The 26,273-nt window shown below is 34.5% G+C and overlaps 1 protein-coding gene across 3 annotated transcripts in view; it reads right to left on the reverse strand.

Annotated features, from left to right (window-relative positions):
* The window catches only part of SEPTIN7 (septin 7), a 110,006-nt gene that overhangs the window by 7,374 nt on the left and 76,359 nt on the right, over positions 1–26,273 (reverse strand). For all 3 annotated transcript variants that reach the window (XM_029925126.1, XM_029925135.1, XM_029925142.1), the window contains 6 exons: positions 25,777–25,911; positions 19,950–20,067; positions 14,791–14,883; positions 13,403–13,499; positions 11,959–12,010; positions 6,873–6,998 (listed from right to left, as the gene is read on the reverse strand). In XM_029925126.1, coding sequence (XP_029780986.1) covers positions 6,873–6,998; positions 11,959–12,010; positions 13,403–13,499; positions 14,791–14,883; positions 19,950–20,067; positions 25,777–25,911 — 621 coding nt within the window. The remainder of the gene's footprint in view (positions 1–6,872; positions 6,999–11,958; positions 12,011–13,402; positions 13,500–14,790; positions 14,884–19,949; positions 20,068–25,776; positions 25,912–26,273) is intronic.

Raw genomic sequence — 26,273 nt, forward strand, 5'->3', positions numbered from 1 at the left:
TGATAAAACACACACACACACACACAGATGCATACACATGAGAAAGAATCAGAAGCAAAGAAATATCCTGGTAATTATTTTTGAAATGCCAGAAAACAGACACAAGCATAGTTAAATGGAAGTATTTCATTCTATTATATTAAGGTCCACAGGCTCAATTCTCTGCACAATTTTGTTCAAAAATTTCATGTTGAAAAATGCTGAAGCTGAGCTTTATATAATGGCTAGTATACTTACAGACACAAGGGAATGTCAAAGTGTCAGTAACTTAGTATAGTCCCAGGGAGTAAAGAAACCTGTACTCCGTGGCTTTGAGGATCTCTGAAAACTATTCGATACACTAGAACAACTTAGAGAGGCAGGCCCTCTTCTGACTTCATTGATAAAACATGTTTATTTTACTTCCACATAAACAGGGTTTGACCACTGAATTGTACATTTAAATTGGTGAATTTTATCTCAGTAAAGCAGTTTAAAAATTAAATCATGGCTTGTAAACAAAAACCAAATCAGGCCCTGGATTTCACCCATAATTTCTAGGGTTAGTCACTTTAATCCTGATGTGACACACTCTGATTATGGTACATTTCTCTCTTAATGAGACTGAGTATTTTTACAGTACTACTCTTCCCTATCAAGGAGGAGGACAAAAGAGCCAGATGGAATATATTTGGCAAGAATAAGAGGACAAAATACTGGCTATGGATTTTTCTAGCAAAAAGGGAGGACAAAGTTATGAAGTACTGCTGTGATCAAGATGATCTGTTTTTGCAATTAGTGTACATTAGAATAAAAAGTTAACTGAAGGATAGTTCTTCACCAGAAGTAAACTTACAAACCGGCAGTATATTTTAGCAATTAAGCAATTAATCAGAAGGTCTGAAAATGGAACTAAACCAAACATTAACTTAGAACAAAACCTGCATTCAAGAAGTGAGGTCAACTGAAATAAATTAAACTTTTTAAATGTTTATTTATTTATTTTTGAGACAGAGAGAGAGAGAGAGAGAGAGAGAGAGAGAGCGAGCGCATGAGAGTGAGCGGGCGGGAGAAGGGCAGAGAGAGATGGGACAGACATCCAAGGCCAGCTCTGAGCTATCAGCACACAGCCTGATGCGGGGTTCAAACCTATGAGCTGTGAGATCATGACCTGAGCCAAAGTCAGATGCTTAAATGACGGAGCCGCTCAAGTGCTGCTGAAATAAATTTTTAAAATGTAAGTATCATTATTCCATTAAAAGTTAAGGCCCTTCTTGATAATATAGCTCTCATATTTATGGCAGGTGTTTTTGGTATAGGGGTTTCCTATCTCTTGAGCAGAGTGCCAATGAATCCCCTGAAATGACATACTAAATGTGTGTGTCCATGCAAGCATTTTTCTGGTGAGAGGGTCCAAAGCTTTCGTTAGATTTTAAGAGTCACTTATTCTAACCCCCAGAACGTTTTTAGCCTAGAAAAGAAATAATCTAATAACTAGTTTTTAATTAAGTTTTAACTGAATATATTTAAGCAACTGAGATTATCCAACACTGTCATAATTTGAAAACATAGTTCAAAACTGTAAATGTATTAAATAAATTAGGAACGCTGACTGATTTTAAAATATATATTCCTACTTATAATAACCTATCTATAAAATTCTCATTAAATTTTATCCTTGGGAGGAAAAAGGCAATTCATGTAAATTTAAAGAATTCAGAGTATAATTTGCACATGAAAAGGCTACCAGCTAACCAAAAGTAAACACCGTTATCTTGATTTTTATTTAGATAACTCTAGGAGGAAAATAGAAGACTCTATAGTTTGAAATTTGCTTTTAAATTCCAAATTTATTAAAAATCTCTACATCCTAAAAGAAAACCAAATAATCAGTTAACATGCCTTCAACTGTGTCATATCTATAAGAACAAAAAATGGAGACTTAAAAAACAGAGTAAACCACATGAAAAGCAACAATTAAAGGCAAATTCAGAGAATTCATAATTAAGTAACTTAAAGTATGTGCCCTAAAACAAAAGTTCATGGCAAAATTTGTTAAAGCTAGTTAATTTCTTTCTCAAAATTCTGTTAATTACTATACCAAATCATTATAAAAATAAACATGCTGTGCAATTATCTTCTGACAGCCTGCTCAAATTTTTAAATCTATTTAAATATATGTACTTCCAAAAAAGGAAATATTTACAATATTTCATATCTGAGGTACTTTAAGTTTTTCAGCCTTGTAAAAATACTTGACTTCTGATCAAATGAACTGATATTCCAGTGTTCTAAAAAATAATGGTTATACGTATATAAAATTTTTTAAAGCCTCTCACCAGTAAAAATGATCTTTCAAATCTTAAATTAAGCACATTTCTAGTCATTTTTATTAAAGTGCTAATAGGAAACTATAATACAATATTGTGTTTACAATGTAGAAAACACAGGAAGAAGGATCACTTTTTTTTTATCACATTATTTTTTTTCCAGATAAAATCTTTTTTCATTAGAGGATCAGAAAAACCATTTCATAACCTAACTGCTTTTTAATGGAAAATTCTTCTTTACACATAGATATGCTAAAGCTTATTCATTTAAACTTGTCAGAGAAATTTAAAGCAACTCAGCCAAAGAAATGAAAGGGCCAGGTAAAAGATTAAAAAGGGGGAGAAAAAGGCTATAATGTAACCTGAATATCACACTAAATCCTTAAAGATATAACACAGCTCCTTCTAGGGCTCTCTTTAAAGGGTTATGGTTTCTGAAAGCCACCAAATGATTCACCCTTTCATGTGACCAATAGTAAAATCACAGCAAGGACCACACAAGGCTGATCTAGTGAGGTTTTACTGTAGTTGTGTTACATAACCCACATTTTGAGTACAAAAGAAAACAAACACGTTTTACTTAAATTATGTATGGTCACATAAGCAAATACATTCACATACTTCTTCACGAATGGTTAGTAGGCCACTATGTACACACACGTAGCAATTTTCATACAATAATTTTCAAATGAATTCCATTTACATGGATTTGAAAGAGCAATAAAAATTTCCAAAATATCTGGGAAACAACAGTTACCAACACTTTATTTTGCCAAGAGACAGCATTATAACCAAACATAAACAAAACAATATTCTATTACCATTATATTTTCATGAAAGGACGTTTGAACAAAGGGTAAAAGATACAACTGAATAAATTTAAGTTTTTGAAAAAAATTTGGAAAACTTCAGAAAATTGTCTTCATTACTCTTTCAATGAAACCTGTCATGTACTATAGGAGTTCAGAAAAATCAGCCTTTGGAAATCTGTGGGGTTTTGGTGTTTTTTTTTGTCATTTCTAGGAAATTGGTTATCCATTAAGTTTTCCCAGGCTTACAGATGGAGAAGTCTACAGAAAACAGAAAAACAGTGGATGGGAAAGAGGTAACAGGGTATGCCCAACTTGAAGCAAGATATCAACTGTCATAACTGGTGCCCATGATAGACAACAATTCATGAGAGTGACCAATCAAATGTGGTTAGAAAAGTGTCAAGTTTTAATTACTCTTGACTCTTCCACTCCAAACTCTGCACAACCTCAAACTCTCCCTGCCAATATTATCAAAGGATACACTGCTATGAAGGGAAGAATCCCTTGAAAGCAATACAACTAGAACCTCACTAAGAAGCCTAACCTCACATTTGCTTATATCATATATTTAAATATTAGGCATTCTTTTCAAAGTTTCTCATGAATGAGTCCTTAGTTTTTAGCACTTTAACATCAGCTAAAGCACCGTAAGTTGCTGATACTAAGTTAAACAACAAAAACATTTAGCTGGAATGTCTTCTGTGATTGCTAACATTTTCAAAATAATAGAAGATATAACCAATAGACAAAACTTCCAAGTGACTTCTTTCAGATTCAGTATATTACCAATAAAGCAGTAAAAACCCAATGTAATAAATCATATCTATTCTAATCATGCATTCCCCAATTGGTTCAATCTTTAAAGATATTTTCCTACTTACTATTAACATAAAATAATATACTAATTCCTGGGGCAATTTACTTTTTTAGCAGTACAAATGTTTTTATTTTCAGAAACAAAGTCTGGACATGATTCATCTCATTAAGAAACACATTTCCAACACAATTCTACTTTTTGTGTTTTTGTCTCAGTTATATAGTTTAACTTGAGTAATCCACACGAGAATTCTATTTCTACAAAAGAATTTATAACAATACTGTAAGGTTCACTATTTTTCTCTGAATTGCCTCACCTGAATCCAAGAGCACAAATATCACAATATCACTATTTTAAAAGCCTTCTATTAGAAATATGAAAACAATTTATTTCTAGGACATGAACAAATGTTTAAAAGAAAAAATCAAACATTAACCACATATATTTAATGAATAATATGTAGACAGCATATTTCCTCTTCACATATAAAATTATCAGTGCCTTTAATTACACATGGTTTTCTTTTAAACAATTAGAAAGTCCCTACATTAGTAAAATGCATTTAAAATGGATTAGGATTTTATGAACAATATTTACTACGATGGATCCTTATGTTGTGTGTGCTAAATGAAGTTGTCTTATACATATATTGCTAAAAACAAACAGATTAAGTCTTTTTCTTATTTGCTAAACCTTACCTCAAATAGAATTTTGTATTTTAAATGAAAGCAAATTGTTGAAATATTAACCAAATCAATTTTTTAAAACAGCCATAGTAAATTGTTTTGCAAAGCATACATGACTTATCATCCATTATCAGAACTATCTAGTGTGTTATTAAAAATACAAACTCTCGGGTCCATCCCACATCCACGGAATCAGAATCTCCTGCCAATTATTAAACTTAGAAATTTACCTTCATAACAATTATTCTCAGGAGATCCTTAAAACCAGAAAGCATAGGAATTGATCAGTAAAGTTCCTCAAATATAAGCATGTTAATAGCATAAGAAGAAATTCTACTTCAAAGGGGTCTATGACCCCAATATTACTAGAAAAATATACAAGGAAATAAACATAAAGTTGGATCTAAGATCAGTTGTAAAAGAGAACTACTTGTGACTGCCAGTAACTATTAATGCTTTGTTTGCTTTCTTCTGGAGTTTAGGGCCATTGTAGAGACATAACTAAAAAGGAAAAAAGGGGGTATTTTCTTTTCCATTTTAAGGAATGCTGACCACTATAAAACACAGTACTATACTGTTATTTTGCTAACTTGCCTTTTTCATTACTTACACAGATGACCCGTCAGGATTATCCTCTAATGGTAGATAACACCTGGCTACAAATGTACATACAGTGTTAAAATGGTTTTCATAATACTGACGATCTTCAATAGTCCCAAATAAAGGAAAAATGGGCACAGATACTGTTAGCAAGAACTCCGCCAGCTAACTCACAGGCCTCCTCATGCATCTCTTTTTCCTACCCCATCATAAGCCACCACAGTTTGAGATACGGACTAGCTCAGTAGGGTGAAGCTACACACTCGGCAGTCACTCACTTTACCAACCAAGAGAAGAAATCCAAACTCAAGCTAATTTATTCCCTGGAAATACAGAATAGGAATGGAGAAGGTAAGCAAAACGATATTCATCTAAATATTCCTTCTGTTTGGTTCTGTCCCTTGTTCCTCTACAACGTTAGCAAAAACTCTGCTACCAAAATGTTTTATTTAAAAAGACAAAAGACAGAAGTTCTAGATTTAGTCTTTGTAAAGAGACTATGGGAGGTTTATCTTAAGAGTAAAATACGTTAAGAGATCTTGGTAGTAACTGTTCCCTTCCCTTAAAAAAATGTATTTGCAGATACATGTACCCCTACCTTTATAGCAGCATTACTTACAATAGGCAACATATGGAAGCAGCTTAGGTGTGCATCCATAGATGAATGGATAAAGAAGATATGGTGTGTACACAAACACACACACACACACACACACACACACAGAGGAATATTATTCAGCCATTAAAAAAGGAATGAAATTTTGCCCTTTGCAATAACACGACAGAGGTAGAGAGTATAATGCTAAGCAAAATAAGTTAGAGAAAGACAAATACCATCAGATTTCACCTATATGTGGAATTTAAGAAGCAAAACAAATGAGGGGCACCTAGGTGGCTTAGTCAGTTATCCAACTTCAGCTCAGGTCATGATCCTGCAGTTTGTGAGTTCGAGCCCCACATAGGGCTCTGTGCTGACAGCTCGGAGCCTGGAGTCTGCTTCAGATTCTGTCTGTCTCCCATGCTCTGCCCCTTCCCCCTCTCAAAAAAGGATAAACATAAAAAAAAAAAAAAAACCCACCCCAAATGAGCAAAGACAGATATTGAGAGAGGGAGAGACAAACAAAGAAACAAACTCTTAACTACAGAGAAAAAACTGAAGGTTACCAGAGTGGGGGTGGTGGTGGATGGGTTAAATATGTGATAGGGATTAAGGAGTGTACTTGTGATAAGCACTGGGTGATGTAAGGAATTGTGAATCACTATACTGTACACCTGACATGACTATAATACTATATGTTAACTAGCTGGAATTAAAATAAACTGTAAAGAAATGTATTTTGCAGAAGGAGCCATTTGATTTCTAATTGGGGTTCTATTAAACATGTGGTATAGGGATTATAATAAATACGATGGCAAATGACCAGAAGAGAACTTAAGGAACAAGTTAATAAAATACTTCCTGTGAAAATTAAGTAGCAAGATATAAAACTGCCAAAACAAAATTTAACAACAGTAAATTTCTGCTATTGTGCATAATGACCATTATCCCAATTTTCTAATGAGTAGCCAAGAACTTGATGAAAATGAAACAATATGTTATTTCCTTACATACGTGATACCTTTTCTGGAGGAAACAATGTATACTTACTTGGTAAGCTGCCCTTTATTCTTGTTATTATCAACTCCATTATAAGTCACAGCTGCCAGTTTTCTGCTTCGGTAGTTCTCATAGTGTACGTTATTAGTGACATCTTTCAAATCCTGCATGTGTGTTCTGTCATAAATAAATAACATATCAACAGTTTGCTTCTATGAAGAAAACAATAATTTGATACAAATACAATAATTTGATGTAAATTCAAAATTTTCCAAAACAAAAATTTATAGATATAAAACAAGCAAAAAGATTACTCTTAAGGAAAAACATTCATCTGTCTTCATTTACACTAAAGGAGAGCAAGATACAATATGCTAAACCTGAAACCAATGGAAATCTAGGTCCCAAAGGAGAATTAATAAATCTCCTCAAAGCAGTTACTAAAGACTGACATTTCTACAGAAGAATATTTACTTTTACGGTATATGTCTTATTTTACTAGAGGAAGATTACTCCTGCCAAAGCTCACAAAACCTAAAAGAAATTAGTTTACTTTTAGTATATTATTAAGATTTTAGCATTTACAAGGGCAATACATATGGATATTTTAGGTCATATATCAAGTTGGATTTAAACTAAGGAAAATAATTTAGAATATATTCCTGTTTCTTCAAATTGTTCACTGAATGTGCTATTTTGGTTAAATGAATTTTTCTCATAGCACTTCTATTACATATAAAATCAATACATATATGAGATAAACTATACAATGCAGGAGACAGTTTCATCATTCCCTGATGATCTTAGATCTACAGACACCCTGAGCTGCTCGATGTTATCCTTTACCTGAGCTACTACAGCAGAGTACCCTGTTCCACCTGATTCTCCCTTTTCTCATCATCCATTCCTACCTCTGTCATCCTCCATCTTTCATTCCCATCACTTTACCAAAATTCCCTTCTGGGAAACAAACACAAAGGTGGACTGTGTTTTTATTCCTCCTGATATCCAGAAAACACATACTAGCCCTTTATGAACACAATGTGATCTTCAATTACTCTGACTCATCTCCTACTAATGGACATTTCCATGCAATTCTCTGACAGTTTAACTCATCCTAAGGATTACTTCTTGGTTTTCCTCAATTCTCATTTTCCTTTATGCTCTGTTTCTTGATGAATTTATCCTCTCCATGGCCACTACCCCTTTCCACGTCAGTCGAGTCAGGCAGCTCCTTATTCCTAGAACATCCAGGGGTGGAGACTGACTAGTCCATGCTAATTGGTCACGGACTCTTCATACTGAAGAGCCCCACCGCTGTGAAACCTCTGTTCCCAGCCCTGAAGCGGAGTCACTCTAACCCAGAACAATTTCCTCCTTGGTGGTCTGTCATTTTTTGCTATCAGTATATGTTGTGGGTAACACCACACAACCTCTTCAATTTTACTATAAGCTGCCTTTTTTAAGAAATATTTTTGCCATCACTTCTTGTACTCTTGATACAAACAGCACATAATAGGCCCTGTAAGAAAAACTGGTAACTAAATATTAAAGCTGAGGTAAGATAAATACCATTCGTTTCTTGGAACAAATTACTGTTACCAGTTTCTCTAAGTAGAGAATAATAAAAAACAAATAACTGTACCAATATACAAATAATTGTTTTGTAATTTTAAGTATGGATAACCTCATGATAGAATCATTGAAAATCGCAAAGGACCTGAGGTGGAAGCACTTAGTAGTTGAAATACAAGATGTGTACAATAAAAATAAGGTGGATTTATTAACTGTTTGAGCTATTTGTTAATGTCATCTAACATTTTAGATAATGAAAGATTTTTCCCTTTCCCTAAAATAACCTTCTGTATAATTACCTAGTTCGAATTTTTTTTCAGGATATAATGGTCTCTGTTTCCACCTATTTAAATATGCTTCACTTTTTTTTAAAAAAATCTTTTTTATTAGAGAGAGAGAGAGAAAGAGAGCACACAGGCAGGGGAGAGGGGCAGGAGATAGAGAGAATGAGACTCTTAAGCAGACCCCACGCTCCATCCCATGTCCCTGGGATCATGACTTGAGCTGAAATTGAGAGTTGGACACTCAACTGACTGAGCCATCTAGGTGCCCCTACTTTCTTTTTTAAGATTCAACCCATTCCTCCACTCTTGAAATCAGTAATTAGCAATGAAGTTTTCTCCAGTTTCAGGAACTTAATCATCTTTTCCATTTCTCCCTGCTGGTATCTTGGTCCTCTTTTCTCTCCTTTGGTTTTCTTTCTTTCTTTATTTTCTAAACTATCACCACACCCTGAAAATATCCATATCAAGTCTGTCTCCTTTCCATTGCCTTCTTTGGTTTACTGGCAACAACAGCCAGTTCTCTTAATTAGCAAAATGACACTTTGAATTTGGGTCTTTCTTAGAAGCATCACTATTCCTAACTTTAACCTGCAAGATTTCAACTACTCGGAATTTATAGACATCTGGAATACTGATGATGATATTTCCTTGCTTTAAGCACCCATTAAGTACCTACTAGGAGCCTTTCAAGACATGAGCTACATTAAATGAAAATCTTTCTCAACTCTATTCCCAACCTATAAGAAAAAGTAATAAAATATTCTTAAGCTTTTCGTTTTCAAACTATAATACTTTCCTGTTCAAGGATGTTTTACACACAAATATAAAAACTGCAAATGAAAAATTGTGATAAAAAGTAAAGTAAAACCATCCAGCGTAAGTAAACATATATGCTTTAGGAAGAAAAATGCGCTGCAGCAAATGGAACAAATCAATGAGCTTTCATTAAGTAAAATCACCTAACCATCTACCTCAAGGAGCTGAAATCAATGTGTTCGCCCTACTCACTGATAAAATTATTAAACAGGACCACTCCCAAACTCACAAATAAACATCAGTGAATGACTGTATTTATTCTAATCAATGTTAAGAGATCTATTTCTATGAATCCTTTTGTATGTGACTCACTCCATGAAATATATACTTACTCTAAATTCTTTTAATCCATCTAAGTAATCATTTTACGACACATCTGCTTTATCTTATGTAACTTCTGAATTTTTTATATTTCATACTTGTATGACTGCCTTGCAGCTTTCTTATACTCAATCTTCCTGCAGGAGTGGCCCATTAGTTCTATAATACTTTTGTACTAGTGAGTCCCACTCATCAGCTGCCAGGCAATGCACCTTCAGATGTTTAAAGCCTGGCTTCCAGGCTTTTCAGTAATTAGCCTTCCCATCTACTCTATTTCAGCTATGCAGTCAATTATTGATTGCATATTTAAAAATACACACACACCACTATGTCAAGCACCGGGCAAGCTGCAGAGATTTAAAATTGGGGAAAAGAATAAAATCAGAGAGAATGGACTGGCAATTAATATTTATAAAACATTTCTGGGGTGCTTGGGTGGCTCAGTTGGTTAAGGGACCAACTCTTGATGATTTTGGCTCAATCTATGATCAAGCCCCGTGGCAGGATCCACACTGACAGCATGGAGCCTGCTTAGAATTCTCTGTCCCTCTCTCCTTGACCCTCCCCTGCTCATGCATGCTTGCATGTGCTCTCTCTCAAAATAAATATAAACTTAAAAATATCCCCTACATATATACTGTCATAAGCAATTATATCATTAATTCTCTTGAAGTCATGCCTTAAGAATGGAAGAGAAAGGGAACAGTTCATAATAGAAACTGAAATGCAATATTCTCCAAAGTGAGACAGATGACCCCCTCTCATATGCATCTGTTTGTTCTTCTCCCGCTGTGCGAGGCCTGGCAACCCCAACTGCTCCACCAACCCTCACCTCTACTTCCTACCCGAAGCACCTGGTCATAAGCTCCTTTAAAAAAGACTAACAACATAGCAATCTCTTTGATCACAAAATTCACTCTGATTTTAGTGTACTTCTTGAGGTAGCAGTTTAACTCACTTAAATTTCCCTGGTCTCTCATAATAACTTTACTGTTTCATGACTTCCGATGACCATCAATATGCAAGTTAATACTTCCATACAGATAAAGATACTACTGTGCATTAGGAAACCGGATGACAGTATGAAAATAAATAAACGTCCAACCAAAACTGGAGGTTGAAGGGAGTATGTGGTGAGGGCCTGGAGAAGCAAGCAAGATGGGGGTGGAGAGAAGTGGGGAAAGGGTGTGAGGTGGCAAGAGGAAGGAATTTATCTCAACATGAAAACAATGAGGTTTATTTCGATGCCCTTTCTGTTTCTTGCCCACTAATGTCTCTGCTTCTATTCAACTTTTTCTTCATGGTTTTCTCTTTGCTGTTTCTTTTCTAATTCAAGTCCCAGTCTTCTGACCAGATTAGTTCAATGTCCTGCTCTCATAGGTTTTCCTTCTCTTTCATCAACTGCACAAGATACAATTTAGGAGTGATGTTTTCTTGCCTGGGAGAAAGATCAGTTTTGTTTACTGTGCTCTAGTACCAAAAACACCCCCCTCACCAGCTACCAGGCTGTATACCTTTTAACATTCAAAGTCTAGTTTTTAACTCAAAGCCTAGCGTCCCCTTCCAGTTTTCTCAAGGTTTTCACATAAAAGAGTAAACGCCTTTTCCTTTTCATCTCCTTACCTCTCTCAGTATTAAACCTCAACACAAAATATAGTAAAAAAAAAAAAAAAAAGAGAGACTCATTTTCCCACATATTGCTAGCAACGTAGCATATTTTGTATTTTTCAAACAGCCTTAAAACCTGGCAAAATAATCCAAGTTGTCACCAAGCAGTGCTTACTTGAGTGCTAGGATGAAGATACCAATTTAAGTTAGCTATATTAAATACCGGGGTGCCTGGATGGCTCAGCTGGTTAAGCATCCAACTTTGGCTCAGGTCATGATCTCAGAGTTCACAAGTTTGAACTCTGTGTAGGACTCTGTGCTGACAGCTCAGAGCCTAGAGCCTGCTTCAGATTCTGTGTCTCCCTCTCTCTCTACCCCTCCCCATTCACTCCCTGTCTCTCTGAAAAATAAAAACATTAAAAAAAAAATAAACAAATCAGCTATACTTATAAAAGACAAAAATAAATCTAACTCTAACTTTATTTTGAGAAAGAAAAAAATCTTACATAATTTTTATCATTGCTCAAACTTACCTTATCAACATATTTCTTAGAATTGTAAAATCACAATGTTCACCGTTTTCAACTATATAAAAAAAAAAAGAACAACACACTAAGCCCAATCTTTTCAAAGGAAATTTCACAAAATGTTGGAGGTAACAATGAGAGAATATGCAACATTTCATTAACTTTTCATTACTTTTCTTTAGATGAATTTTTCATTAAAGTTTGAACACTATAACACAGTATTTAAGGGCATGCCAGAGAAGTATACCCTGATATTTTCATTATAGTTTAATCTTCAATGATAAAATATATAAACCTAGTAAATGAGCTCTCCAGAAAAAATGTTTTTGAAATTTTTAAAGGGGAGATAATGCATTGTGAGAGAATATATTTATCCCATAATAAAATGTATTTTAAAAGTTTAGTGTTGGGATGTGGGAGAATCACTCTAGTAGTCAAAATAAAAATGTGAGCCAATAACTTTAAGGTTCTTTATTTTAAAGAAACATATTAGAACATCCTGGTGGTGAGGCATGTACTAAAACTAGAGAAACAATTTCTTTAGCACACATTTCTAAGGACTGTATAAGTTCTAAAGCCTCAGCTCAGCAACTGACAGTTACCTGAGGATGATAGAGAGGTGGGACAAGTATAGCCTCACTGATAGGGAAACTGGTGAGAAGGACAGTAAGTTGGAACAATATCCTAAAACGTACAGAATTCTTCAAACTAATAACTAACAAGTAGAAAAACAATCACGACTCAATCTTAGTTCCTAGTTACTATAACATAAAAGACTAAATATTAGATTAAACCAATATAATAAACACAAACTTGGAGAAACATGTTTATTGCCAAGAAGACATCTGAAGTTTGATGCTATAAACTAAGATTTCACTGGTATTTAAAACTCTTTACAAAATTAGTAGAGTATCTCTTACAAATAAAAAAAAATTTTATTCTAAAATGTGATGCCAAAAGAAGTTGATTTTTATCCCAAGGAAAGAATATTATGAATATTTTAAATTCACTTTAAAGTGAAAGCTGTTCTCAATCATTCTTGGAAGGTCCCAGACCCATCTGAGTTCTTTTCTCTGAAACTGTTTTCAACTTCAGAAGGTTTATTAGTTCCTTGGAAGCAACCTTTGGGCCCCAGGTAAAGAATACTAACACTTTAAGTATGGTTTCAAACAAGAAAACAAGAGTAGATTTAGTGATGGGACAGAGGTGGGAGAGTGGGGCACTGATGAGTGACCTGGAGAGTATTACAATTAGGATTTAGCACATACTTGCCTGACTTGGCAAAAACACAAAGTCTGAGAAACTGGAATGTACTTATGAGCAAATGAGGCTAAATAAAACTGAATTCAGAACTATTTCTGAAAACCTAGAATATATCAGTGTGAAATACAAGTATTTGGTCACATTTGTGACATCTTATAGAAAGTCATTCATTGAAGAAAAACCTTACCTTCAGCAACACCCCAAGGATACTGCCTTCCTCTGACCCTTTTGCCATTAACTTCAATGATAGTATTGCTACCTACCACAGCAAGAGGTAAACGGTCCTATAAAATAAAGTATTCTTGTTCAAATATATCTCTGTAGTCGTCACAAATTTAAGAATAAAGTTTATATTACTCAACACATTACCAAAAAAATAAAATTACCTTGACAGTTTCTGTGTTCACTTTTATAGGGAATTCAATTCCTATTTAGTAAACTGTCATTACATGGTATTCTCACCAATATAAACAATGAATCAAATTATGTTTCCTCTGAAAATTTACAAATACTAAAACATATATATTCTACTCACCAAATTATGTTAAAACCCCCCAAAAAGCTGTCCCATTTAGAAAAATTAAAAGAGGGAAATAAAAATATGTATTGGCAGTTAGAGGGAAACCATAAGGCTTGTGACTAGCATACTAATCTATCACAAACCAACTCTAACAGCTCTGGAAGCATGGAATACTATACGTGCTAATAAACTCTACCTCTAAAACTCTAGACCTGGGGGACTGGATCTGTATTTGTCCAGACTTAGAACATAATCTTCCAAAATTATTATAGCTTGCAGAAATATTTAATATATAAAATATATGACTATTTTATAAAACCTCAGAAACGCTTCATTGGTCAGGTACATGTATCTCATTATTACAAGATACTTATTTGCTTATATAATGCCATTATTTAATACATCATTTTTAGGTCCGGGGTACTTAGGAAATGACTACAAATTAAAAATACAGGGGTGCCTAAGTGGCTCAGTAGGTTAAGTGTCTGACTTCAGTTCAGGTCATGATTTCACAGTTTTTTAGTTCAAGTCCCACATCAGGCTCTGTGCTAATAGCTCAGAGCCTGGATCCTGGTTCAGATTCTGTGTTTTCCTCTTTTATCTGCCCTTACCCTGCTCATGATGTTTCCCTCTCAAAAATAAGTAAATAAACATTTAATAAATAAATAAAGTACAGAAAATTATGTTGGTATAGGTGTTGGTTGTTTTTTATAAAAGATTAAAAAAAACATTTTTGTCTGGCTTTTAAAGACCGCAAAAACAGTGCTTAGGAACAAAACTCCCTTCTCATTACCTGTTTTTTAAGGAGGAAATTTCAGAATATAAAACCAGTTAACTGATAATTGAAGACAGAGATTATAAGACAGAGATTATGCCATTTATCTCTCTATTCAACAAAGTTAATTGCAAAGTTGAATTTCAACAGTGAATAATTTCCCTATTCATTTTGTAAGCCAGTTACTTAAAAACACTTGATACTTTTTATCTTTCCAGTGGATATTTCTGTGGTTTTAAAGCCCTGGAACATTTTAGTATATGTATGGGAATAAACCTACCTTTATCTTTTTAACAAGCTTATTTTCTTCTTCATCATCTGTTTCTGGAAATTCATATATTTTAATTTTATGTTCTTGGATTTCTTTCATTATCTAAAATGAGCAAAAGGGCATCATACATAATTAATACATTAGCTTTATTTGTATTATATTCTTTTAAAATTCCTGATTCCTCAGCTCCAATTCCTTTACTATTTTTCAGTGATAAAAACTATAATCTAAAATCAAAATACAGTACTGATCTTTTTTTAAACTATGAAGTTGATATATAAATTACTTCAGAAGTATTAAAGCTATGTGGTTGTACCAAAAGAGATCTAAAAATGATTTAAGATTGCAAAAAGGGCTTTCTCTAGCTGATTTCTACTATAATGGTTTTACATTATTTACTCACAATGACTGAGATTCTTTTCTAGATAGAACTCTCACCAACTATTTTATTCAGATGAATCAACATAGCCTAAATTCACCTAAATTTTTTGTAAAATTAGTAAATGAAACTAAGTACAGCACCGACTCCAGGAGAAAAAATTTGCACACTGATCAGAAAATATCCTCATATGTACATTTGTGTACACAACATCAAGGGAAAACAGATATAAAATGAGGCAGGTACACAGGGAAAAAATACATCCTGGAAGTTAAGAAGCCAAGAAGTTAATAAAGAGAATGCAAAGACTACTTATTAATAATATCAGAAATGACCTACTTCAACCTAAATGATCTTTTCCCACATCACTCCAAATTCTAAACAAAACACATATAACCAAGTAACATTCAACTACCTAACCTATTCAAACTCATAATAAATCAATGGCCAATATACCTAGAACTAGGTCCTTGCTGGTATTTCAGCACCACTATCACTATAGGGGTCCCAAGCAGCATAAAGGGACTCTAAACAAAATGTGTTACATGGTTACTAAAGTAGGTAGAGGTAAAACACCACAGAGAAAAACATGAGAATAAATGATGAAGTGTCAAATACAGGACTAGGAGAAAAAAAGAAACACTAGTGGCTAACTCTAAGAGCAGTGGTTCTTGGGGTGCCTGGGTGACTCAGCCAGTTAAGCAACCCACTCTTGATTTCAGCTTAGGTCATTAGCTCACAATTGTGAGATCAAACCCCACATCGGGCTCCAAGCTGGGTATGGAATCTGCTTAAGGTTCCCATTCATGTTCTTCTCTCTTTTCCCCTAACCTGCCACCTCAGCCCCGCTTGATCTCTTTCAGGAAAAAAAAAAAAAAGAAAGAAAGCAGTCGTTGTATATTAAAAATCCCCAATCTCCACCTTAATTTATAAAACCAATTGGTAAAGACACAATTCAATAACCATTCTAAAAAAGTTCTCCATAAACTCCATGCAACTGCATGGTCCCACAACCACTTTCTGGGATAATCTGGCACCAGCCACAGCCTGGTAAGACACTCCCCAAGAAGATCTGTGCAGGTAGATGCCAGGCAAGTCTATAGAATTTGAAACCAAACCTCACACCTGAGATAAAACATAGGAGTGCTGGGCTGCCTGGAAGGCAGATGGCTCAGACTCAAGAGAGGGTGAAGGCAGGGATCTGACAGAAGCTGGAGAAACAGGAAAGGTGATTGCTCTTCTGTGAGGGATTCCTGAAGAGTGACAGGTGGGAGATTCCCAGCCCTGGGGACAAGAGAGTGGGGCAATACCATTCTCCACTTCACCCCCTCCCCCATCAACACTGACCAACTTCATTGAGAAAAACAGCTGCTTACACCCAGCACTGTTCCCCTGTGCCCTGCATGGCATCTCTACTATGGCAAATCCACCTAAGAATCAAAGCAGCAGGCCCTTCCCCCAGAAGACCAGCACAAAAAGCTATGTATACACCATGTCTAATGATCACTGAATGATGAAAAGCTTCTGCTCTGGGGTAAATAGGGTATATTTTCCTTTTTTGGTGGGAGATCACTTCATAATACAGCCATTACTCTCAGAGCAGGAATACAACAGGCTTTCCCAACAATCACACGAAAGGACAGTGATCTAGACAAAATGACGAGATGGAGAAATTCACCACAAAAGAAAAGGGAAAAGTCCCAGCCAGAGATTTAATCAATAAAGATGCAAGTAAGAAGTCTGAACCAGAATTTAAAATAATCATCATAAGGATACTAGTTGGACTTGAGAAAAGCATAGAAGATACTAGAGAATCCATTACTACAGAGATAAAAGAACTAAAAACTAGTCTGGCTAAAATGAAAAATGCTATGACTGACATGCAAAACTAAAAGGATGCAATGGCAATGAGGATGGACAAAAAGAAAGGAAAAAATCAATGATACATAAGATAAAATTATGGAAAATCATAATGAAGCTGAAAAGAGGAAAAGAAAAGTATTGGATCATGAAAGCAGACATAGGGAACTCAATGAATGGCTCCTTAAAGCATGATAATATTAACACCATAGGAGTCTCAAAGAAGAGAAAGAAAAGGGGGCCATAAGATTTATTTGAGCAAATTATAGCTGAACTTCCCGAATCCAGGAAAGGACACAGACATCAAAATCCAAGAAACAGAGAGAACTCCCATTAAATTCAACAAAAGTTGGCCGTCATCGAGACACATCATATTCAAATTCACAAAATACACAAAGAATCGTGAAGGCAGCAAGTGTGGGAGAAAAGTTCTTAACCTATATAGGAAGACAGCTCAAGTTCACAAAGGATCTGTCCACAGGAACTTGGCAGGCTAGAAGGGAATAGCATGGTATCTTCACCATGCTGAATGGGAGAAATATGCAGCCAAGAATACTTTATCCTGCAAGGCTGTCATTCATAATAAAAGAGAGATAAAGAGTTTCCCAGACAAAAACAAAAACAGTTTGTGACCACTAAAACAGTCCTGCAGGAAATATTAAAGGGGACCCTTTGAAGGGGCAAAAAAAAACCAAAGGCAACAATGACTAGAAAGGAATAGAAAACATCACCAGAAACACCAATTTTTTTAGGTAACACGATGGCACTAATTTCATATCTATCAATAATCACTCTGAATGTAAATAAACTACATGACTCAATCACAAGACACAGAGTATCAGAATGGATTTAAAAAAAAAAAAGACCCATCGATATGCTGCCTCCAAGAGACTCCTTCTAGACTTAAAGACACCTGCAAATGGAAAGTGAGGGAATGGAGAACCATCTATCACGCTAATGGACACCAAAAGAAAGCCAGAATAGCCATACTTTATAACAGGCAAACTAAATTTTAAACTAAAGACTATAACAAGAGATGAAGGAGGGCATTATATCATAATTAAGGGGCCTGTCCATCAAGAAGATCTAACAATTATAAATATGTATGCTCCAAATTTGAAAGCACCCAAATACATAAATTAATTGATAACAAATGTAAAGGAATTCACTGATGATAATAAAATAAAAGTAGGGGACTTTACCACCCCACTTACCGAAATGGACAGATCATCTAAGCGAAAATCAACAAGGAAACAATGACACACTGGACCTGACGGACTTAACAGGTATGTTCAGAACATTTCACCCTAAAGCAGCCGATTACACATTCTTTTTGAGTACATATGGAACACTCTCCAGAACAGATCACAGACTGAGTCACAAATTAGCCCTCAACAAGTACAAAAAGACTGAAGTCATACCATTCACGGTTTTAGACAACAATGCTATAGAATTTAAAGTTAACCTCCCCCAACGCCCCCTAAAATTTGGAAAGACCACAAATAAATGGAGGTTAAAGAATATCCTACTAAAGAACAAATGGGTTAACCAGGAAACTAAATAAGAAATTTAAAAAGTACATGGAACTAAATGAAAATAAAAATACAACAGTACAAATCCTTTGGGATCTAGCAAAGGTGGTCCTGAGGGAAGTATATTGTAATCCTGGCCTACCTCAAAAAACAAGAAAAGTCTCAAATACACAACCTAATCTTACACCTAAAGGAGACAAGAATGGAACATCAAATAAAACCCAATGCCAGGAGAAGAAAGTTAATAATAAATATCAGAAGAGAAATAAATGATAGAGAAACAAACAAACAAACAAAAAACAGTAGAACAGATCAACAAAAACTAAGAGCTATTTCTTTGAAATAATTAATAAAATTGTTAAAACCCTAACCAGATATCAAAGAGAAGAAACCCAAATAAATAAAATCACAAATAAAATAGGAGAGATCACAACCCCCATTAGTATCTGAACTTAGAAAAAAGCATGTTACAAAATAAAAATGGGAGTGAATAAAAGTAAAATAAACATATATTCATAGTAGAAATATCAAATATAGTAAAAATGAACTAAAACATTCCCACAATATTTAGATTTAGCACCATTTCAAAGCAAATCTCAACAGATTTTTGTTTTTGTAGCAGGTTGCAAAATATACTAAAATCCACATTGAAAAAAGTGAAAAAACAAAAGGGACTTTAAAGAAAGAGATGACAACTCTATGATCTATTTTTTAAGTATTATATAAAGTAGCTAGAGTTTAAAAAATACTACATTGGCTTTAAATAAAAAATAGGCTACTGGTATAGAATCATAGTACCAGAAATTCACCCTACATTTCATAAAATGTTATAACAAACCAAACACAGTAAGGAAAAAGTAAACCCCTGCTTTAAGAAGTGTTCATCCTTTCTGGAAAATTAAATAAAAAGTTAAAGAAATGATTAAATGCCACTTAATTTCAAAATTTTTAAATGACAACATTGGTAAGGTATTGAAACAAATATATGCATTATTATAAAACAATCTTTTTCATTGGGAAAGCACCATGACAAAATGGAAAAAAAATAACTACAAAATAATCAAATCCTTTCAAAAAGTAATCCTCTTCCTGTGAATTTAGTCTAAAAAAATAATCTTAAAGGGTGTAAAGCAGAGTGGTGGAGGAGGCTATAACAGAAACACGTAAAATATTTAAATCAACAAAGGATATCCTTATCCTATGATAATGGATAAGAGCTTTGAAGAGAAAACTAAAGCAGGAGATTTTAAGTAGTTATTTTTAATGCAGTATAAATAACTATATAATGAGGTAGCAAGAGAAATACAATGTAACACATTATACTGAAAATCTACAAACTGCTAATTACATGAGTGGTATGAGAAACCCAAGCAAGAGTTCAAGCCTCTTTTGCTCACCTGTTTTTTGAACTGTTGGCACTCCTCTGGAGTGAGTGTGTCTGCTTTGGCAATAAGAGGAATGATGTTCACTTTTTCGTGCAAACGCTTCATAAACTCAATATCCAATGGTTTAAGTCTGAAATACACAATATTTAATATGACTGACTTGATCAATTTGGGAGAACAGACCATTCATATTCCCAGTGCTAAATTAAATACACTGGAACTACTTTACTTATCAGAAACACTCTCTGAAGATTGTACTGGGCCAGCGACAGGTAGGACAGGACCTCATTAAGCATTAAAATGACTAAAAAGGCTGTGACTTCTGCCCTTGAACACATGGTTATAGGGTTTGGGCTCTAAAGAGGAATTAGAAAAACCAGAAAAGCTCCTCACAGGTTTTCCTAGAATAGCCTCTATAAATATTACTCAAAATTTGGGTAATCTGTGTTGTTTTTTAATAAAAAGGATTGTTGTTTTTGAACCCCATATTCAGTTCTTGCTGCCAACTCTATTTCTCAGATAAAAAGCTCAAAAGGGAATTGTCCTCATCATCCCTTTTCCCCATTGCAATCTGGCTGCTGCCTCCACTTTGCTGTTATACTTTCAAGAAGGTCATGAAATACTTTCATGCTGCTAATATAATTAGCATCAGTAACTCCTAAATATGGTGGTATTTACCATTACTTTAAAAAAATTTTTTTCATGTTTTTTATTTATTTTTGAGAGACAGAGAGAGACAGCACGAGGAGGGGAGGGTCAGAGAGAGAGGGAGACACAGAATCTGAAGCAGGTTCCAGGCTCTGAGCTAGCTGTCAGCACAGAGCCTGACACGGGACTTGAACCAACGAACTATGAGATCATGACCTGAGACGAAGCCGGATACTTAACCGACTGAGCCACCCAGGCGCCCCTTTACCATTACTTTTTAAATTTACCCATTATGCAGCATTTGACATTACCTTCTCACAAGCTGTTCCGTAAGGGTACTTTTAAGGGTCTTCTCTGTACACAGGTCTCTTAGGTGTTATATTCCTCAGAATACTCTACTAGGTCTTCTTCTCTCTTTACATTCTGTATGCTTACCATAACCACAGTGACTTCTATCATCCTCTACAGATCTCAAATCTTCACACCCAGCCCAGATCTCATTTTTATGTTGCAGATTTGTGTTTACCCAGTGAAAATACAACCTGGACATCCCATTTAGGCTCCTCAAAATCAAAAGCTCATCCAAACCCCAAAATTTTCCCTCCTTTTCTGTGCTCTCCTTATTTGGTAATGGTACTACAATACATCCAGTTACTCCTGGCTGAAACCCAGGATTCCTTCTTCCTCTAATTTTTACTCCCAAAGATTCTCCAAGATCTGCTGAACAAATAAATATATTACTTTGGGTCAGTCTACTAAGACCTTTGGTATGGGCTACGATTAAAATATATCCGGTTTCCCTCCAAACCATGCACACTGCAGTCAGAAAGGTCTTTCTAAAATTCAAACCTGAATGAGTCGTTTCTCTGACTGAAAACCTTACTAAAGGCCAGATTCCTTGGCTAGTGTGGCTTACAAGACCTCTGAAGACAGAGCCTCTTGGGCTGTTCTCATCTCTTAGATCCCTTAGCATCTTTTGCCATCTCCTACTTGTAATATACTGGCCTTTTTGAACTTCCCATGATTTCTTAAAAGAACCATATTCTGACCACTGGTGACTGGCTACTGCCTCTGACTGAAACACTCTCCATTCTCATCCCCTTTCTACTTAGCTTGCCTAATTCCTATTTCTATAGGTCCTTTAGGCGTTGGTTTACAATTCTCATTTCCTCTGGGAATCCTTCTCTAACACTAGTCATCTTAGTTCTAAGAGGTCGAACTCTTAATTTGCCAATTGTGTGTACTTGTTTTCCCCATCTTCTCATTAGAAGATCCTGAAGATCAAGATGTCTGTCTCATTCATCTGTACCTCCAACACCTAGTACACTGTCACTTGAGATGGTGCCCAAATATCTGTTGACCAAAAAAGTTAAGTTCCTGTGATTTTCCTTATGTTTTCGAGTAACTCTAAATAAAAACCAAACAAATTCCTCACATCTAAACTATAGACTAAAAATCAATATTCCACAAAAATAAATGAAGATAATGGGAGTATTCTGTTTAGAAATATCATTCTAAATTGATATTCATTAACTTACAAACCATGACAAAAACAGAATAAAGATCTACTTTCATTATGAATTTTACTGACATTATAAAGGGAAAGTTCTTGTTAGAGTTCTCTTAGAGTACTACAGTTACATGTACATTATATATTTATTTATTTATTATTTATTTATATTTATAAATACATAAAGTTGGGTGGAGCATGGGCCCAGAGACTAATGAAGTATTCCTTCTTACTAACAAATAATAAACAATATTATACCTCTTTGTGGTAGTTACAGTGACTGACAGAAAGATAGGGATATGAAGTAGGAAGGGAGATATAGAGAAGAAAACTACCTCTTATATTAATTCACCTTATCCTGAATCCTTTGAAATGTGATACCGGCATTCAGAGAATAGGAACACTACAGAAAAGACACTGTCGCTGGAATAACACTTATTATACACAGCATTCTTACTCACAAGGGCTAACTGAAAGAACCCCAACTCTGAAAACTTTTAAGTTTTGCTGCTTTTCATCAATCATTACATACAACACTAAATATAAATGCCATGGCCAAGTCAATCAATCTCAGATTTGTAAATTTTTGTGGTTCACTTTCCAGATTATACTATGACAAATTTAAATTACCATCAACACCACCTCATTAAACCAGTAACAAAAGAATTGTTATTCTGAAAATAATACATCTTAAGAGCACTTAATACAAAATATTAAAATCAAGATCTAAGTTAACAAGGTTTTATACTTAAAAATAAAAGAGCACTTGCTGAATATTTATTATCTCAACTTTTAAAGAAAAGACACTAAAAAACAACCATAATAAGGAAATTGGTAAAGTCAACTTCTTAAATATAAAACAAGGCCAAAGAACATTTAAAAATTAAATTTAAAAAAAAAAGGTAAAATCTTTATAAAAGCCCCGATAAAACCCTTCTGCCCTTTTAAATTAGAATACAAATTTCAGAAGCTTACAAAATGTCAACAGCAGAAAACATTTAGTTCACATGTAGATTACATTCTGGTTGAAATTTTTCCTCTGTCCATTTAGTTTTATTTCATGTCATCTTTTCCAAGAAATTTAGTTTTTAAATGTTGTTTTTAAACAATGGAAAGTCCTTTACAGAATTTCTAGAAGATAAACCCATATTAGAGGGAAAAGACTATTTAACCTCAAAGCCTACAGCAAAATACATAAAATGACTATAGGGCAAATGACAAATATTTAATGTACACATACATATATTTTTAAGGGGGGAAAATCTTCTATAGAAAACTCACTGAAAGAAACTGATTTTCTTAAGTGGCAATCAGCATTCAAAAGGTTAAAAACATCATTTTACAATTCAAGTTCCAAGTCAGTTTTTAATTTTAATAGCAATTACCACTCACTGAACCAAGACAATGAAGGATCAATTCCTGAAATCATAAACTAGTCGTTTAGTGACAACACGTAGTGGTGTGAGGTGGGGACCACTGAAAATACAATGTTGGACCAATTTATAATTACTCCAAAACAGGACCCATCAAAACAGGACTACCCTATTAGACAGAAAGGCCCTGATTCATCTATTAGACTGCCTATAATTTCAGTCTGTAGTGAGCAGATCTGGAACTCTCTATATAAAATTCAGTGTTTCTTTCTTTAACTTTAATCCACAGTAGCACATACCAATGGGCAAAACTTTGTTCCATGTCTAAAAATAGTTAAGATGAGAAACTATTCAAAAGCACATTTTTACACCTAGAAAATAAAATTTTTAAACTCCCATCCCTTGTGAGAAATATGAAATGGCCCAAAGCTACTACACATCGTTTGAATTATTAAAAAAAAAACTTCTTTTAATCGCATTTCCCATGCAATTTTAAGAAATGTACTTTCCCCCAGAGACAGAAGGAATGTGATTTCATGAGAATTACTAAATCTTGGAGAGAGTCCAAAAGATCTAAAATAATAAAACTGGATAAACTGACAAATTTCTATTCACTAAACTGCAAATTAACAAAAAATAAAAATAAACTACAGATTAAGATTTTACTCTGTAGCCTTCCAGGAAAAAGCCCTAACAAGTTAACTCATGTTTTAAAAAATAAGTGAATACATAAATGAAGAAGAAGCTAGCAAGTACTCATAAAAAGCTATACAGGTGTTTCTAAAAAAATTTTTTTTAACATTCATTTATTTTTGAGAGACACAGAGACAGAGTGTGAACAGGGGAGGGGCAGAGACAGAGAGGGAGACACAGAATCGGAAGCAGCTTCCAGACTCCGAGATGTAGCACAGAGCCCAATGGGGGCTTGAACTCACGAACCATCAGATTATGATCTGAGCTGAAGCTGAACACTTAACTGATTGAGCCACCCAGCGTGCCCCACAGTGTATTATATTTTTGAGATTACTTTTTTATGAGCCTTTTAAATTGATAAATCAATTTTATACAACATGTAAACTTCAAAGAACACTGTAGAAGAATATTAGAAATAAAACAAGAAACATTTTTCACTACATAATCTGACAGTGAAAAAATGGTAAACTACATAATTCAGAATTTTTGCTCATCCATGATAATGATAATGGGCCTTAGCCTATCTAGAAAAAAGGTGGAGAAAGAAGCAGGTAAGAGAAAGGTACTCTCATGAAGAAACTGGTTTATACTACTAAATCTGTGTGTTAGATGATGTAATGCTATTTAGTCTGATGCTATGTAATATTCCAGTTCCCTCTAGTAGAGGGACAGTGGCTCTGATCATCAGGTGGCTGAGCTATATGCAGTCATCTATCCAAAGAAAAAGATGAAGAGTAATTACAAACATCTGCAGTTGACACTGACATAGGTTATCCACTCAGATGACAGAGGAAGTACCAACAATAAGAAAAGGATGACAGGCTAGCCACATTAACAAAAGAATAATCAGATCAGATGAATATAAGATACTTGTATGTTAACTCAAATGAGCAGAAGATTAGCACTGTTAATATGAAACTTAAACAATATCATTGTGATAGCTAAGGTAAAACAGAAACCAAAGAAATTTAGTGAAGAAAGAAATGGCACCCAAGAACTTTGGTACTTAACCTTTCCTATAACCTTGTCTATCAGATTCATAGTAAAAACATCTTGAAGTTTCTTAAAATTGTCTAAGATTATTTTTATAGCTGTTTCTCCTTATTTGGTGGTTCAATTTGTGGCAGAGTGTCCAAAAGGAAGCTAAATTGGCCACATTGAAACATTAAACCATAATGGAAACACTGTTTCTTATGAAAAGGTTAAAAAAAAAAACTTATCCATGCACTAAAAAGATTACTATCAGCTTATCTAGGACTTACCAAGTGGTTTTTTTTTTAAACATTTGCTTATTTTTGAGAGACAGAACTTGAGCAGGGGAGGGGCAGGGAGTGAGGGAGACTTAGAATCCCAAACAGGCTCCAGGCCCTGAGACATCAGCATAGAGCCAGACATGGGGCTCGAACCCATGGACCTCAGGATCATGACCTGAGCTGAAGTCAGATGCTTACCCGACTGAACCACCCAGGTGCCCCCAAAGTGTTTTTTACAAGCCATTTTCATTTAGAATGTGGGATTTTACAACTGATATTTTTAAATGTACTCTACAGAGATATGCATAACTAAAATATATACCCAAAGTTCAGTCATAATAAACAAGTATCAAGGTACTGACCCATGTCCTGAAGGAGCAATGAAGTATAAACAACACTGCACCCTGTTATCAGGCATCTGACGTCTGTTCACTCGAGATTCTGCATTTAAGTAGTCCTCAAATTTACTATCAATGTAGTCAATAACAGGCTGCCAGCTATAAAAAGCAGATAAATAAAATAATTAAGTTGTAATTCCACATATGAAGGTACAACTGATGATTGTTACAGTAATCAATATTTTTAAACTGGCAGAACCAACTGAATTTGTGGAAGATATCTCAAATTATTCTACATATACGGATTCAAAAACAAGTAGTTATTACCTTGGATAAATCTTGATTCATTATTTCTGAACTTTCCAAATGGAAGAAAATTAATTATTTCGAGTCAAAACACAACCAAATTATATTATTTGCAAAGGTAAGTAGTTTTATATTTCAAATAATACAAAAACTTCATGATGAATTTATTTAAATATTTTAAAATTTAACAGGAATTTACTTCAAAAACAAAGAAA

This window comes from Suricata suricatta, chromosome 2 (assembly GCF_006229205.1).
Source record: "Suricata suricatta isolate VVHF042 chromosome 2, meerkat_22Aug2017_6uvM2_HiC, whole genome shotgun sequence".
Lineage (NCBI taxonomy): Eukaryota > Metazoa > Chordata > Mammalia > Carnivora > Herpestidae > Suricata > Suricata suricatta.